A 17,549-nucleotide genomic window follows, 5' to 3' on the forward strand; every position below is an offset into this window, starting at 1 on the left:
GGAAAGCAGCTGGTTACTTAACATATTTAACTGGAGAGTTATGGAATGAAATTATCAAGCATCAAATTTAGAATGAACAAAGAAGAATGCTTTCTCATATAATTTGTACTTCATTGTGCTTAATTCTGCAGGAGACTGAAATTTGAAGTGGAAATGGGTTGGAGAAAATTAATTACAGAGATCGGTACAGGACGGGTAGCTGAGACATGGTGGGTCAGTGCAATTGTCACCTGAGCAGAGATCCCTTTCCTGGATCTCTGACTGCTGGAGGCTGGTGGATAAACAGGGTGGGAGGAAGTCTTGTGCTACATGAGCTCCATTTCTTAAGCTCTTTGTTAAAATTAAATTCCTACCTCTGGAGGAAAGCAAAACTTTTCCCCAAGGAAGTACCATGTTTTTTCTGCTATTCCAACAATTTCACATATATCATTTTGACTGGTCACGGGCTCAAAAGTTATTTTTCTATATTTTTTAATGGACTCAGAGGTTATTTTTTCATGGTGAACCTCCCCATATTATCATGGTGGGCAGAGATGCTGTCTCGATTTATTCCTAAATTCCAGAGATCAACTTGTGCCCTTGCTGTCAGCATCAAGTGTCCAGCCCATCCTCCCCTTCAAGCCCTTTCAATGACAACAAACAGAAGCTCCCTGGGAAGCCAAATTTCTGGAATATTTTCAGATTTTTTTCTTTAATCAACTTTTAACCTGTTTTGAATACTCTGCAGCCCATTTCTTCAGTGGGCTGGTGTATCAGCCAGAACACCTTTGTAGCCCACACAACCTGTGGCAGCTTTTGCCAGCTGGACCACGCAGAGCTTGGCTCCTCAGCATGATGCCAGTGGCCTGTTGTTTGCAGTCTTTTTGGGAACTGGCTTTCAAGTAACTTTTCCAGTGCATTAGGAGAAATATTCCTGCAATCCTACTCATTCCTTCTCACTCTGCCAGTGCTCTCTTGCAATACTTTTGGGGTTCTTTAAACTCCTGGAGTGCAGGCCACCTGGGAGGAAAATAGGCTCCTTCCTTTCTGTCCATGAAATTATGCAACAACTTCCAAAGAAACACAGAAATTACTGCTGTCAGGTTTGAAGAGTTGTATTCTCCTCATCAGCTCTTGGGCCATTTAATGGTGCCTCTCATCTCTGCTGTCCAAGGTCTGGGCTGGGTTTTCTGGACCCACATGAAGGATGGGAAGCACAGAGGTGGCATTGTCAATGAGTGTGTGTAGGATGTCAACCCGAGATGGAAATCAGTTCTGAGAAACTTCATTTTTAAAAACAGTCAGGGCGCGTGGCAGTCATCTCCTAGGAAACTCGCCATTGTGTTAGGGGCCATAATGTGCTGTGATTACATTCCAGATAAAGGGAATCAGCCTTGCTGTCAGATGGTTTCTGCTGAAGTTTTCCAACACAGAAGGACATGCCTATGCAGCAGTTGGCTTTGGCTGGTGTTTGTGAGCTGGCTGAGGCACTGAGATGGTTCCCCCTGTGCTGGTTCCTCCTGTGCTGAGATGGTTCCCCCTGTGCTGTTGTGCACTGGAGGATGGCAGGGCAGGGCTGAGGGATGAGTGGCCTGGCTCTGCTTGTGTTTTTTAGTGTGCTGGAGCTGTGGGCAGTCCCAGTCTGCCATGGCTTTGGTGAGTCAGGTGAAGCTCAGGAGCAGCAGCTTACCCTGGGAAATCTGTAGGACTTCAGTGTCTTTCTCCTTAACAGCAAATTTAGCAAATACATTGGGATTGTTCTCTATTAAGACTAAACCAGTTGCTATTGAAGCAGGAATCTGAAGACTTCATGAAAAATATGGAGAGATATCAGTGTCTGTCTCACTGCTGATGTCTTCATGGACTGTCTCAACATGTTGCTTCCATGGACCAGACCAGACCAGACCAGACCAGACTGGCCTCTTTGGGTGGGGAGGTCTGTCCTCCTTTCAGATGAAACACAGGAAACACCAGCACCTTTTCTCTGTTGTGATTCTCTGTCCTGCTCAGCTGCTCTCATGCAGCTCTGCCGTGCTGAAAGGGCTCATTTCCTCATTCCATGTTCTTCTAACATCACCTGGGAAAGGCAGCAGAAGGCAGGGATGGCTCCCATCCTCAGGGGATGGGATTGCTGCGGGGGTCACTGCCCTTCTCTGCTGTAAAAGCATAGGATGAGCTCAGAGGATCACTGCTTCATCTGAATCTGTGTTTCACAGTGGTTAGGCTGGGGTGGATTTGCATGGAAGCTGGTACAGCTTCTGGTTCCTCACAGCTCCCTGGGCAGTTTCATTTTTGCCAATCCCTGTATAACTCCATGACATCAAAATCCATGCCTTCAGAGCAGTGTGAGGATTGTGACAATGACTTTATGGGAGGAAAGGTGTGCTGGTGCTGAATCTATTTGGAAAATCATCTCAGTAGTCTCAACACAGCAGCATGAAAACAGAGCCACGGAGAAATTCCTCATCAGCAGAAGCTGAAAGAAACCCCCTTTTTACACTGAGCTTCATGAGAATGACCGAGGGTGGCACATGTGGAAAGTGTGTGGCAATTCTTTTGCAGAAGTGTCTGTGAGTTGCAAAGGCCCTGGTAACTTTGTGTACAGTTAGACCGAAATAATCTTTGCCAGAGTGTTTATTTTCAAGCTTTCCAGTTGCTAGGCAAACCAGTTTGTTGAGTTTCTTAATGTACCTCAGCTCAGGCATGAAGCCACATGTGCATACATGAGTGAAGAGGCTGGGGAGTAGAAAAGCAAATATTCTTCCTGGTGTTATGAGAGATGGCCATTGGGAGTAAAGCTGCAGATGGGGTTCTGAATATCCTGCAGTGCCTTTTCCTACCAGAGCTAAGCTCTGAGCTGTAAAACAATTTATTTGTATTCCACCATACTCAATTGTCTTTCTCTCTCTCTCTCTGTCTCTGTCTCTCTTCTTTCTTTTTTCTTTTCTTTTTTTTTTTTTTTTAATTCTAATCTGCACTTGGAATGGGCAAGGATACGAAATGCACATAATTTTTAGCCCAGATATTTAAAATGTGCAGGACTGGCTGAGGCAGCAGGATGAGAACAGGCCAGTTAGAGTCCCACAGAAGGGCTCGTGGACAATGGGAGCTGTTCAGCTCTGCTTGTGACAGCTCTGAGCCCTGGGGCCTCCTCTTTCAGTGGCTGCTCATCACATTCATGGAGGTGCTTCCTGGCTGGGGCTCTGCATTGGATCTGGAGGATTGCAGAGATGTGCACAGGTTTCATGGTGCAGTTATCTAATCTAAATTTGCCCTTAGAACCATGCTGTGATCATCTGCACTAATCTCAGGTGATCTCTGTGACCAAAGTCGTGCAGCAAGTGAACTGCTGGTTTTTGGATGTAAGCATCTGCTGAGATGCTTTTCAAAGTACAATAGGAATATACACTTTTAGATGATGCAGAGCTCCCAGCTTTTAAGTAATTAAATTAAATAAAGATCACAGAGTTGTTAAAATTGGAAAAGACCTCCAAGACCACTGAGTCCAGCTGTCAACACTGCCATCTTCACCAGCAAACCATGTCCCCAGGTGCCACATCAGTCCATGGAGCTCCTGTTCCTCAAGGCCCTCACCTGGGAATGGGCAGTGCAGTTCATGAAAGGCAGGGTTGGTGTTTGGAAATCACAGCTCAAGTGATACAGTCCTTTGCCTCTGATCACTGGGGAAAGCTACCAGAACTGACACTGTGGCTTTATTTTGTAGAGAAAGAAACGCCACTTGGATAAATGAGGTGCTGTGCAGACTTTTGTATCTTGGATTTCTGAAGTTCCAGACACCTTTAGGTGAAACTCTTGGCTAAATGGGAGTTTCCCATGGATTAGTCACAGCTGCAAAATTATTTGATCTTTAGGCAGCGGATAGTTCCACCTTCACTGCAGACCTCTGTAGAAGGAATGTAGGAATTGTTGGAAGCAAAACTACAGTGTCTGGTTTGCTTTGCTTTGCTACAATATCATCTGTTTTTTCTGTAATTGATTCAGCCTCTTGGAGAATGCTGCAGTGGGACAGATCTTTTCTTGAGTTTCCAAGTGGAGAAAGAAGAAGAACCAGGCTCTTTGAAATTGGGGTAATCTACTTAATATGGCCAGATAAAATCTCCAGAAATAATAGACCCTGCATATGTCAGTGTCATAATAGGGAAATGCTTTGAAAAAAAAAATTATGGAGATCACTTATGCCTCTAGAAAGGTTTGAGGTCATTCCTAGAAGAAAAAAGGCTATTTTCTTATGAGAATGCTGCCATCAGATAAATCCTGGGAGACAATGATCTCCTTTTGACTCATAAGATGAAAGTGGAAAAAAGGGTACTTAAATATTCACTTTGGAAGGAAAGTGATCATCAGTGGAAGAAAAAAAAACTGCTTAACAGCTCATTTGTGAAGAGTATAATGGAAGGAAGATCTCAGTACAGAGAACTGTATGTTTTTCTTGATAGCTTTACTGTGACTGCCACAGAAGATGTAATGTAAGTGTAATAGGCCTTTAAAGACAATACTTCCCTTTCTAATAGGGGTCAGGATTAATCAGAAAGGAGCAAACAGTTCAGGAAAGAAAATGACTGTAATAACAAACAAGACTGGGGATCTGAGCTGGGCCAGTTTCCATTTTTAGCATCCATGCATCACTGTCTCAGAACAGACTGCATGGCATCCTATTAAATTAGCATACACCAGGCAGCTCAAACAAATTAGTTCATCTAAGAAAGGGAGGAGGTTCTTCAGAAACTTTCCTTTTTGGCTTAATTTCTGTGCCTCGTGTGGTTCATTCATCTTTGAACCCAAATCTTTTGGCACTGAAGCCTGCATCCCTCATTCTGCTCTGCACATGGTGGCTTTTCTAGACTGGAAGTGTCCTTGGTTGTGTGTTTTGGTGCCTTCACCCTGCTGCTGTGGGAACTGGAGTGACAAGAGGTGCTGGTGGTGTGTGCTATGCCCTGCTGTGACCTTGGAATTCATCCTGGAGTAAAGAATTAATCCCAGCTGCAGGATGGTTCACATCATTTCCAGGGATGTTTTCCTGGAGTGAAAATCATTGTTTCCCTCTAAGGGGGTTGTTGCCTTCTGGTGAAGGGGGTCCAGGGTTGTGAGGGAAACCACCCTGACTATACTGTCATAAATTCATGCTTTATGATGTGCAACTTTAAATCTGCGTTTTCTGACTTCATAGAAGTCTGTTTCCTCTAAGTAGCTTTCCTTTAAGTAGCTGACATGGATTTTCAATCTTAATCCTAGTTCTTTTAGTGGGTGGGCTTGTTTTTTTCTTTCCCTGAGATTATTAAATATTGAGCAGCTATACTAGAAGAAATTATAAGCCTCAAATGGGCATTAAAATACTTGCAGCTGACTCTGGTGACAAAAACTGTCAAAACACTAAGCTGTTGTAACTGTAGATAATAGTACCCACAAAAAAAGCAGAAGTTAAATCCAAACAAATAGGAAAACTCTTGGTGGCTGCACAAGATCAAAGCTTTGTGCTGCTCATTCTGTTGCAGACTGAAATGGTAAGTGGAAACCCAACTGGTTTAAAAGCAGGTGAACAAAGAAGCTCTGCCCAAAGTGTGATATGGTTGGGTGGCTCTGTGATGGCCATGGCTATGAGCCCCAGCAGAGCTCTGGGTATTGATGGGGTTACTTCCTCCCAAAACTTTTGCTGAAGGGGAAGCAGCAGAATGTCTGGAAAGAAAAGTCTGGAGTTGGGGATGTGCTGCCCAACCCTGGGCATGGTGACTCCAGAGTCCTTTCATGCTGTGGCTGCTCATTGCAAGCCCACAGTGGTTTTAGGATACCTTGGACAAGACAAAATGCTGAGGGAATGGGCATGGGACAATGGCTCAGGGCACAGGGAAAGGTGCCAGTGCTCCAGAAAGGAGCTTCTGTTCTGCAGCAACACACAGCAAAGAGTATCAGTGCCCCTTGCCATTGTTGGAGTGTCCATGAGGATATAGCAGCAGCATTTTGGCACAGTGGGAAGTGCTGTTCATCATCTGTGGTGGGTTAAGAGCAGCCCCAGCCTGCAGCATCAGGCACCTCCATGGGATCATCACTGCAGGCAGGGACCAGGATCAGCCCTGGAGAGGGGAGCTGGGGTCAGACACAGCCCAGGGCAGGGCCATGTCTGGTGTTAGAGCAGGCACTCGTGGGGCCCCAAGGTAGGAAACAGCATTTTCAGTTGTGGCTGGGAGGCTTAGTGGAAATTAAATGAGTAGGGAGGCTAAAAATACCGGTGTTAATACAGTGATCCCAGTTGTTGTGCTCTTGCCCAGGCAGAGGAAGCATTGCCATAGAAGGGGCTGCAGGGTTGGAACTGTGTGTTTGATGAATGAAAATAGCTAAAAAAAGTATTTGTGCTCTAAAGCATAGATGGCTGCCACCAGATTAGTCAGCTTTTTGCATGAATTTATATTCAGTTCTTGGGAATATGTAGAGAATTTGGTTTCTGTACCATATGTAGCACAGACCCAAAGTTCTTCTCCTTTCCTCTTGGCTGGCTAAAAATTCTCTCCACACTTCTGTGTTGTTAACTTTGCATTCAGACACCACCAAACTATTGGAAGTTAAATTGTAAATTCATTTTCATGCAGCTGTCAGAACACTGATGGACATGACTTTGGAATGAAAATCTTGATTTCCAGCTCTAGTTGGGTTTGTGTTGGGATGCACCTGGATAATGTGTGAGGAGAGTGAGATGTTTATAAAAACAACTTAATAGAAAATTTAAAAAAATGCCAAAAGAGAGACTATGAGTTGTGCAGAAAAATGGCTTAGTAGAAAAGAGGTCTGCAGGACCAGAACCCCCCTGGTGTGTTACACAGATCTTCAGCTCATCCTGCAGTTAACTCCTTGAGGCCCATGGAAGAAGCTGTGAAAATGCTAACAAAGACCTTTTTCCCCTCTGTTTGTGGTGCAGTTCAAAATCACCTTTCTTTGGAGAGTCAAGGATCTGAGTGTGGTTGCCAAAGCCACACTACAAAAATGACCTTTAGCTTGATTTGTCTCCCTTTGATTCAGCAGTCTTTCTGTCTCAGGGTGGATGGACAGTCTATTTTTCAGATGTTGAGTGTTCAGGTTTTTTTCCCCCTGGTTTGGCCAAGGCAAAGTACACATGGGAAGCCAATTGCATAATAATTAAGAACATTAGCTATATGCAGCCTGAAGATGTGAAATCTGTTTCCTGGCTATGTCTGTTGACTTAGTGTGACAGAGCACCTGCTAATGCAGTGGAAAACTGCTCAGCATTGAGATTGAATGGAAAAAATTAAGTTCTATCCCTCTATCAGCTTTGTCTTCATTTTGTCAGTATTTTTGTCACAGCAATTTTTTTGTTGAATGAGAACAGATTTGCTGTCACAGTATATGCTGTTCATTGAATTTCAGAAATTAAGTGTTCATAATAAGTTATAGTTCCAACAGAAGAAGGAAAATCTTGTTTATTTTGCTTTGATCTTGCAGGATAGTCTAGCCTTGCAGCCACTGCTTTCTCATAGAAAATCCAGTCTGTTTGGGTATAAATAATGTTCATGTTTCAGTGTTAATCTTGAAATTATAATCTTTAAACCTATATAAAAGAAAAATTATGCATGAGAAATTATTTAAATGAATCAAAACTTTAAAAAATTGGCATCTCATAGGATAATGCACAGTCCAGGTGTTTGCAAAAGGGGTGAGGAGTCAAAACACCTTAAGTACCCTCTAGAATTTGCCATTATCTCAATGTCACTCATCAAGTTCTTTCACATCTTTTTTTTTCCTTTCTTTGTTCCTAATTCATATGGAAGTGATCTAAATCATAAAATTATTCCACGCCTTAATTAGAAGTTTGAAAAGAGCAGTTCCTCCAGGGTAAATGATAATATGGTCAGAACTTTCAAAAATAGGTTGTTGCCGCACACGGATTTTGGCAGCTAAAAATGGTTTCATTTTGCAGAAGTTTCTTGCTTACCCATTTCCACCACTGTCCTACTTCCTCAAAGCCATGATAATTTTTTTGCTTGTTTGCTATCATCTGCAGGCAGGACAGGGAAAATTCTTGAAGGATTTGGAAGCTCCTCTTCAGAGAGGTGAAGACTTTGCCCCTGGGCATGTTGGAAAGGTTGCATTTATCTCCTTCCCAACTGAAGGGAATGGTGCATCCCAACCATTGCAGACACATTTACAATCATAATTTTTAACCAGTTAACCTCTTATCCCAATTCTTAAAAAATCTATATCACAGTGGGATATTTGTTTTTTTAATTTTATCATACAACACTGCTTGATGATGTTTAGTGGAAGCCATGATCTTTTCATAAAAGTCCTGTCATGTTGATGGTGTGAAATGCATTTTCCTATTCCAAACTTCTTTCTAAAACTTTGCATACAATTACATTTTAAGTCTCAATAAAGGATTGTAATTAATTCTTAGAAATTAATTGCTTTTTCATTAATATAATGATTTTAAAGGCATTTTCATTAATATAACGATTTTAATTCATTTTGGGGAGAAAAAGTCTTTAGCAAGCCTGCTGAGCTGGTAGTTCTGGGGAGCTTTTTGGAGGAGGTGGGGATTTGCTGTAGGATATATTGCTGTTAGCAAGAAAATGAGCAGCCTTCTCTTTCTGGCTCTCTCTCTGATATTTACCTGTTCATGCCTGAGTCAAGAGGGGTTTAGAGGAGGCTGGACTGTGTCATTAAGGGTGGATGAATTCAGCTGCATGCTTGAAACTGTGATAATTGTCTGCCCATCTATTCAGTATTTTGACTCTTCCCTGACTCCAGCAGACTCCAGGAGTATCTTTGCTGCCTCTCTCTGGCTGGTGCTCCCTCCACCCTTTCTTTCTTCTTGCCCTCTATTGCTGAGTCTCTGTTTAACACTCTGATCCCTCTCTGCATCTGTTCCCTTCCTTCTCTTTCCTTCCAGCACTTCACTTCTCTTTCTTTTGTGCACTGACTCCTTGCTTTGCCCCCATCCCTTGCTCTGTGAACACAGGAGCATTTGTAGTGCACAGAAGAATGCAGACTGCCTCTCCTCTGTCTCCTCACATCTCCCTCCTGCCTTCCCAGCAGATCCACCCCACCTGTCCCCCTCCCATTGCCCAGGAACTCTTCCCAGCATTAGCAATTCCATGCCACGGCCTCATATAAAAATCAATGTAGAAAAGCACCCTGTCTGTGCCCAGGGCTGACATGGGACCAAACACTTTAGCTGAGCTTCAGGTTATTTCATGCTATAATGAGAAAGGTTGTTAAGGAGATAGGGAATTGGGTTTCGTGAGTATTGCAGAGCTCCACAAAAAAATTTCATTTAAATTCACAGAGGCTCTTTCCAGCCAGGGAAACCATGTCTCTCCTGATAAGTGGAGGAAGAAATCCAGTGAAATGATGGAGCCAGCTGAAAAAGAGGTGCTTCACCAAGTTAACTGTACTGTGTAGAGGGGAAATAAAGGGATTTCCTCTGTTTTGTTGTCTGAGATCAGCAATGAAATGTAGATTGGGATGGCAGCTCCCTGTATTTCTACAATATCATAAACACTGGGAGAGCTGTGTGATCAGTGAAGGACTGGTGGGAATATTGCAGCTTCTAACACCATTTAACTGAAGGCAAGGAGCCTGTTCAAGACAGAGCTGGAGTGAAGTGCTGTGCTGAAAGCTTAAGCAGACAGGACTTAAGGAGTTCATGAAATGCAGCTGGGAGCAGCCCTGTGAGTTTCTGAGTGCTCTGGTCTGCAACCAAAGCTGGTAAGCACCCAGAGGTCTCAGGGCTTTCCAGCAAAAGGGTTTTATTGCAGCTCTGGTCTGGCTGTCCCAAGCAGGAGGGTCAGGATGAAAACCTTATTTGGTGAATTGAATGGCTAGAGCTGTCGATAACAGCAAAGGAAATAACACAATTAAAAACATTCTGGGTGGCTTATTTGTGCAAACCATTTGGATCAGTTGTGAGGACCAAAAATTGGAGCCTGTGATGCTCTGACATGATGTGGTGGATTATACACAAAGCAGAAAAGAGGGAATCATTCTGCTACTCTAAGTGGCATAAATGTAGCCATAGTGTGTTCTTTCTAGTAAAAATGAGGCAAAACATTTCTTGGTTCAGAGGATCACTGCCCCATGTGGACAAACTGTCAAACATCAGCTGTATAACAGCATGCAAAAGTCTTTTTTCCTCAATTTCACTACCACAATTTCCCTATCTGCTGCCTACAAAAGCATTTCTGGGTAAACAGGTACTTTGTGTCCAGAGCAGCAGCCTCTTCCTCTTGCTTATCCACTTCATGATTCATGTGGCTGTTTTGAAATTCAGGAGCTCTTGGTGAGGTCACAGCAGCCAGCTTGATCCTGAGCTGGCAGAGCAGAGAAATCATTCAGGTTGTGTCATCCAAGTGCATGACTTAAAAAGGAGGAGCCTGTCCAGGAAAGGAAATTCTTTTGTTTATCCACAAAACATCTAGATAAGCAGCAGTTGTGGAGAATGAAAGCCAGAGAAAGTTGGTGGTAGCCAGATGAGGCTGTGACCAAACATAAACCTTTTAAGAGCAGGCTGGAGCATGGTTGGCTTTGCTCAGTACCCTCCTGAGCATTTATCAGAGTGAGCTGTGCAGGAGAGCAGAATAATCTGCTAATGAGGGGAAGTAATAAAGGGAAGACTGGTTTTATTTCTCATAAATAGAATGCAAACCTTCATAGACTCAAGGAATAGTTTGGGTTGGCAGGAACTGTAAGGATCATATAGTTCCAGCCCCCTGCCATGGGCAGGGGACTCCTGCTAGACCAGGTTGCTCACCCTGATCCTTCAGCTGTCATTGGGTTAGAAAAGCTCTTGGGTCTGATCTCTCTTGGACAAAGTGGGTGCTTCAGGAGGAGGTTTTGGTGAGTAGGAAAAATTATTTGCTGTTCCTCATCAGGTTAAATGCTCTCTCTGGTCCAGCACCTTGCTGCTAAACCAGTAACAAGTTCCAGAATATAAGGATGGTCCTAATGTACCCCTGCAAAGTCTGTCCAGAGTAGCAGAGTCTGAAGGATGCTCAAATGCTCAAAAAATCTGGGAACTGAAAAAGAATGAATGTACAGCACTGACTGTGACGTTTTCCTGGCCTCTTCTTGGTTAGGGCCAGAGGCTTGGGAGGAAGCACTGACAGTGCAAGAAATAATACACTGTTATGAAATAACCCAATGAAGGAGAGGCACTGCCCATTCTTGGCAATTGGCTGCTGTGATGATGTTTCTTTATTTGTGTAACCCTCTTGGGGTAACCATAGGGAGGCTGCTACTAGGGCCAGTGTTTAGACTTATGATTTAATCCAATTCTTTGGCTTTAGTGGTTACACACATCAGTTTGTGCTGTAGAATAACTTTGTATGCATAGAGAAATTCTGATGCAGTCTGAGGCAGGGTTGATCCAATGGTGAGGAGAAGCCCTGGGCAGCCCAGGGAGGACCAGAGTGGGGGCCCTGACCTCTTGTGGTGACTGAGGAACCAGGACTGGTGTGTCACTTAGTCCTGGGGACACTGGGCTGCTTTGTGAGTTAAACCTCCAAAGATCTCAGGAGGGGGAAAAGTACATCATCCACCAAGTCAGCAGCCAGGCTATGGCCCATGCCCCTGTGTACAGAAATGGTACCTTCTCATTTTCAAGCTTTGCTCATATCTCTGCTGGATTATGGTTCTTTATTAAAATGGTTGTGTTTGGTAAACCTTTAATGTACTGCATGAGTGTGAATGTCTCCATATGTTTGTAAAGGCAAAGAAAGATGTTTGTAATGTTATTTCTGTGTTTAACAAGAGCAGCTTCCAAAGGCCACCAGAAGAACTATGTTCAATGGTTGTGTTTCAGTTAACAGGTTTCAAATAAAAAACACCACTTTAAACCAGGGCTTTTCTTCTCTCCTTTCAGGGGTGCATTCTCCGAAGTTGTTTTGGCTGAAGAGAGAGCGAGTGGGAAACTCTTTGCAGTCAAATGCATTCCCAAGAAGGCACTGAAGGGAAAAGAGAGCAGCATAGAGAATGAAATTGCAGTGCTGAGAAAGTGAGTACCAGACCTTCATTTCTGCCCCTTTGCTTCAGTTAGACTCCTGCATTTGAGGAACAGTGATTGACAAATGTGGCTGAAAAGTTGTTCAGCCCATCACAGGCAGACAAGATAATGCAAATTTAAATGGTGCTGAAAATGTTTTGAGAAATGCTCTTCTTTCATATTAATGCAGCCAGATAACTGCAAAATTGGAAAGTTGTGAGGCTAGAGTAAGTCTATGATGCCATAAAGAGACTTTATCCACTGAGAATGTCAGCAGTTGTGTCACAGGATTGAGGAGAGCAGGAGCAAGTTATAATTTTTAAATGCTTAAAACAGTCTGTTTACTAATTGCTCTAAAATGATGACATGCCATGGATTGTCATAGGAGATGGTGTTAACCTGTGCCATGCAGATGAGTGGTACTCTATACTTCTGGAAGGGAGATGTGGTTATTTCCCTTACTTTGGCTGGAATATATGGGTAAGGAAAAGGAATTTTACAATTGCTATTAATTCATTTTTAGAGGCTTGATCCTTACCTCTTCCTCATCTTATGCCCTGAAGGTGGGCTTCATCTCACCAGACTTGAGACATTTGGATCTGAACTTATCACCACTGACTTTCATTCTGGGAAATAGAAAGAGATTGGTTACTTTAGGATTGGTTCATGTAGTGAGTTTTAAACTTCTAAAAGTACCTTCTCTTCTCATTGAGTTAAAGGTAGCAGTTATACAGAACTACTCTGCACTGGACTGGGACACTCTTATTCCTGCTGCACTTCTGTCCCAAGTGGGACTTCTTTCCCCATTGCTTGTTCATGTCAGAGCTGATGGCTGATCATCTGGGCACCACATGATAAAATAATCCTAAAAACTAACTGGATGAAGAGCTCAGCCAGCTTAAGTCAAAGGAACTGGCTCAAGGGCAAATTCAGACATCTCAGCAGGCAGAGGGGATCCTTTTTAGTGGAGAGATATAAATGGGCTCCAAACAGCTACAGATATTTGTAGCAGTGCCTTCCTATTGCTGAGCCCACCTTGGGTTAGTACAAGGTAAACCCGGTGACAAAAGCAGCATGCTGACTTGCTGTGCAGTGTTATTGAGAACCTGGCATAAAGCTCAGTCATTGCCATCTCTGTAACCAGCCAATAATGGCCAGTAACCACAGCTTGAAAGTCTTTGTGTTGATGGGTTTGTCCATGGTGCTCGGGGGGGGTGTAAAAGTGGCAATATCCACGTGCAGTAAGAACTGACTTGCATCAGCCTTGATCCTGAGCTGGTAGAGCAGAGAAATCATTCAGGTTATTTCTTGCTTCTGCATTGTGAAGCGTTTCTGTTCCCTGCAAACAACTTCCTGAGAAACCAGGAGGCAGCACCCAGGCTGTGCTATTCCAGCTGCAAGGACAGAAGAATGAGTGGGCAGAAAATTCCTTAATTTCATGCAATTAGATCTACTCAATCTCTTGTCCTATGCATGTTAGGACCTTAAAAGAGAATGTCCCTTTTTTATCTCCTGGTGTCTTCTACTTAGCTGTTGCTAATACAAACTTTGTTTGTCATTGTCTTTATTCTGAAAATAGACATCTTTGCTTGCAGATGCGGTATTGAATTTGTATGTGCCACCAAGGAAACAATTAGAAAATAACAAACTAAATTCTGCCTACAGTTAAGGAGAATGGATATCAACCTGTTCCTCTGTTTAATGAATTCTCTGCTTCAAAAGCTGTCAGTAAAAATAGATTTGAGAGCGGTTGAATGGATCCTGAGCAGCTGTTGCTAAGCTCCATCTAAGTGTCCTTGCTTTTGTTCCTTGTAGCTTAACACTGAGTGGGAATGGCTAGTTCTTGTGTTGTCTAATGAATGGGTGGGACCCCAGAGCCCTGGGCTTCCCTGCAGAGCTGTGAGATGCCACAGCTTTAAATGTACCATGCACTGAGCTGCCTCTTCTGGAGGATGGGCACAGAGGATGCCTGGCAGGAGCAGTTGTCTCTGTTCCCTGAGAGGAAGGTGTGGAGACACAGAGGAGGGATGCAAAGCAAATAGAAATATGCACATGTGGATGCAAAGCAAATATAAATGTGCACAGATGTTGGTCCTAGTCTCCCTGTCTGGTTTTGCGTTGTGTCTTTTGAGAGTGGGGTAAAAGTCCCAAAGACTCCCTGCCTTGCTAAAATGCAGACAAACTCCTTGAGATCCTTCAGAGAAGGATCTCTTCTTGTCTTACACTGGACTTTCTCCTCCTATCTTCAATCATTAGAGTTTTGTTTTCCTCCTGACAAGCTCTGTGCCTTCTGGCAGTCCTCTACCAAATGTTGTGAAATGCAACAACTCTTCTTGATTTCCAGGTCTATATCAAATTGAGGTCTGGTAGGCAATCCTGAATGTGCTCCCTGCAGTGTCTGGCTGCTCTCAGGTGAGCTCTCATGCCCCTGTATTTGGTGTTTAGGAACAGTCAGAGATTGTGCTGGCATGTCCAGGATCGATGCCCACAGTGTCCCACATACTTTGTACCCTCAAGCATCTCTGGTGAAGGTTCATTCCCCTGCCAGTCCTGCCAAATCATTCAGATCTGGCAGAATCAATATGGGAGAGGGTTTGAATGATGCTGTGTGTTGGAAGTAATGTTTAGAGGAGCATTTTTTGCAGTCAGGATTAAAAGTCTGAGCATGGATGGTGATGAAAACATGAATCCAGTGACCAAAAGCTTTGGGTCTCCTCTCACCTCTGCTACTTTCTTTTTGTCACAAGAATTATTGTCTATATCAATATTTATTGGCTGTGAAACAGCCCTTATTGAAAAGACTTTTTAATAAACAGTTTAACCTGCAGTTGCTTTCCTGTCCTCTCTTGTGTTGAGAGGGTGTGAGAGGGGACGTTTCTGGACCAGGCTCTTAGTGTGAAACCAAAACTTCTGTCAGTCCTTCCGTGTGTCTGGACTAAAAAAGATCCAATATTCTGTGCAGCATAAGGTCAGTGACTCCCATGTGAGGTACATGGAAGGTAGGAGATTTTATCTCTCTGTCTGTGGGCTTGGACGCTGCGGCTGCCAAAACAAAATGACACATTTTGGGAGCGATGTTCTGCGAACAGAGGAGCCGAGCTGCCAGCCAACTGATCTGCATGTTTGTGTGAGTGCCAGAGTGAATCATGCATACTCCATAATTCTATTTTTCCAGCCACGGCCAACAAATCTGTTCCTAAAAAAGAAAAAAGGCGGAAGAGCCGTTAAGTCAATATTTACGCCTAGCAACCTTAACAGGGTTCTTCCAATATGGACTCTTGTGTCCCGTGGAAATCCATGGCAACATTCCCCGAAGACTCGGATGGGTGGGGACGGAGTGGGAAGGAGCTCGCTGTCGAGTGATGTGCTGGGAGAGACTGAGTCTGCAGTTAATCCAGGAGCCTGGGCCTGACAAAGCATTTAAGCATGTGCCTAATTTCAGACAGTAATTAGTTCAGTGAAATTGGTGAGGAGGCCGAGCTCCTCTTGCTTGGATATTTCAGAAAAGGGTGAGAATCCCACTGTGTTTGGTACCACATCAAGAGGGGAGTTTTCTTTTTATCTTCAATTAAGACGTGGAAAACATGCTTAGAATGTGTTTGAGGAAGAAAATGGGATCTCTAGAACTGGACTGTCACAGCTGCATTAACTGGCTGTGGGGAACAACAGCACAGTCACGTTTGTGTGACACAGCCTCTTTCTGAACTGGTGTGTGGGGAGTTTCATAACCTGCTCTGAGAGCAACTGTGTTCTGGTTTTGAGAAGAAAGAGAAATGCAATCCTTTCCATTGTTCGCTGTAGAATAGAGGAAATTTCTTCCACTTATGGTAATTGTGCAGGTGTGAACACGCTGAAAGAGGAATCCTCTGCTAGACAGGTTCTTGAAGGAGCGCAGAGTGCGAAGAGTGGGACTGCAGAGAAGCAGCAGTCTGAGGTTCTAGTTAAAGAGAGAAAAAAAAAAAGCTTATAGGCCAGGTAGATAAAAACATGCTTGATTTGCTTGCAAGGTTGGTTTTGGTTTTTGTGTTTTTTTTTTTCTTTTGGCTGCACCATTATTTATCACAAGAAATTCTCTGCTGCCTGGGCAATACCTGCCCAATTGTTACAGACTCAGTGCTGAGTCAGAGCAAACCAAGGGGAGGAACAATAAACTGTGTGTAGCCCTGCACCCAGGTTTATTGATTGCTTAATGGCAGTAATGTGCACATGTGTCTTGTTAAGCAATACTGTCTAGCTAGCAAATCATACCCTGCTTTAGCTAGTTTCTGCTGAACAGGGATTTAAAAATAATTTCTAAGCTATTTAGGTATCTCTTACCTTTTCCCCCACCTCTTTACTACACTAGATCCTCTGGAAGAGGCATCATTAAATTCCTTATTACAAATCAAATCCATGCCTTACTGAGGTCTGAGGCTATTTTTCCTGTTAAACAGAGTGAACTGCTCTCAGCAGGTCAGCTAAACTTCTGCCAGTGCTTTCCATGCCCATTTCCTCAGGAGACAGGATGTTCAGGCACTGATTCATGCCCAGGCACTGCCTCATTCTTTATATGCCTGCACCTACAGCCAGCAGCTGCTGCTGGGATAAAGAGCAGGGAGAGAGGAGGGAAGGTGTCCTCCTGCAAAGCCTGGGAGATCAGGGCTATACCCAAAGCAAAACTAAACAAAAAACAGCAATGAAAAGTTTTCCTAATGTGGGTGGAATTGTGGGAGCTCCTGCTTTCCCACAAATCAGATGATGGTCAAAGGAGCCCCTTGCTCCATGCCAGGAGGCAGTGCTGCTCCTCGTGTTAAAGATAGCAAATGTGGAAGAATCACCCCTTCTCAAGATTTACATGAAGGTTGCAGGGGTAATTAAAAATTTGTACCTCTTTGCAACTTTTCAGCAGCCCATTGACAAACTCCTTGTAAAACCTCTCTGTCCCAGATTCTTATCTCTGTTATGCCCCAGCCCTCCAGAGCTGACTCGATGGCCTCCAGGAAGATGAATCCAAATTTAGTTTTGAAACCCATTAGTTACCTCTTATTAAACTCTTCTGTGCAATTTAACTCGGAATCAAAGGCTACATTAATTCTGAATAAAATTGGCCATGCAGAAGTTTAATGTGCCCTAACATAAATTCAGGCATTTAATTAATTCAGATGAATGTTCCTGATTGACTTTGGGGGACAAACCCATCTATTCAAGCCATGATTGTGTTTAGGTCAAAAAGTACAGTCCTTGCAGGCCTGGGTGGTCCCATACTCCATTTTCCCAGTCTGGAGGCTCTGCTGGTGCCCACTGACGTTCTCCTATGGTAATTGTTTTTCTGTCCAAGGCTACATAGCAGGGTACAGGGCCAGCTGAACCAAAGAGGAGACATTCAGATCCCATGTGGATAAGTGTTAACATAAAAGTGATGGTAATTAGATTGTGTAGCTGAGGTACAAAAAGCTGTGGGATTGACCTTTAAGGGGTTAATGAATAATTACCTCTTTGCACCCCAGCAGTAAGAGCTCTTTTTTCCTGTCAAGAAATGGATAGATGGTTAGGAAATGAAAAAACAAAACAAAAAAAAGCACTT

The 17,549-nt window shown here is 43.5% G+C and overlaps 1 protein-coding gene across 3 annotated transcripts in view; it reads left to right on the forward strand.

Annotated features, from left to right (window-relative positions):
• Positions 1–17,549, forward strand: part of CAMK1D (calcium/calmodulin dependent protein kinase ID) — a 206,031-nt gene that overhangs the window by 78,185 nt on the left and 110,297 nt on the right. For all 3 annotated transcript variants that reach the window (XM_064421777.1, XM_064421779.1, XM_064421778.1), the window contains exon 2: positions 11,867–11,998. In XM_064421777.1, the coding sequence (XP_064277847.1) occupies positions 11,867–11,998 (132 nt within the window). The remainder of the gene's footprint in view (positions 1–11,866; positions 11,999–17,549) is intronic.

The sequence above is a fragment of the Passer domesticus genome, chromosome 5 (assembly GCF_036417665.1).
Source record: "Passer domesticus isolate bPasDom1 chromosome 5, bPasDom1.hap1, whole genome shotgun sequence".
NCBI classification, from domain to species: domain Eukaryota; kingdom Metazoa; phylum Chordata; class Aves; order Passeriformes; family Passeridae; genus Passer; species Passer domesticus.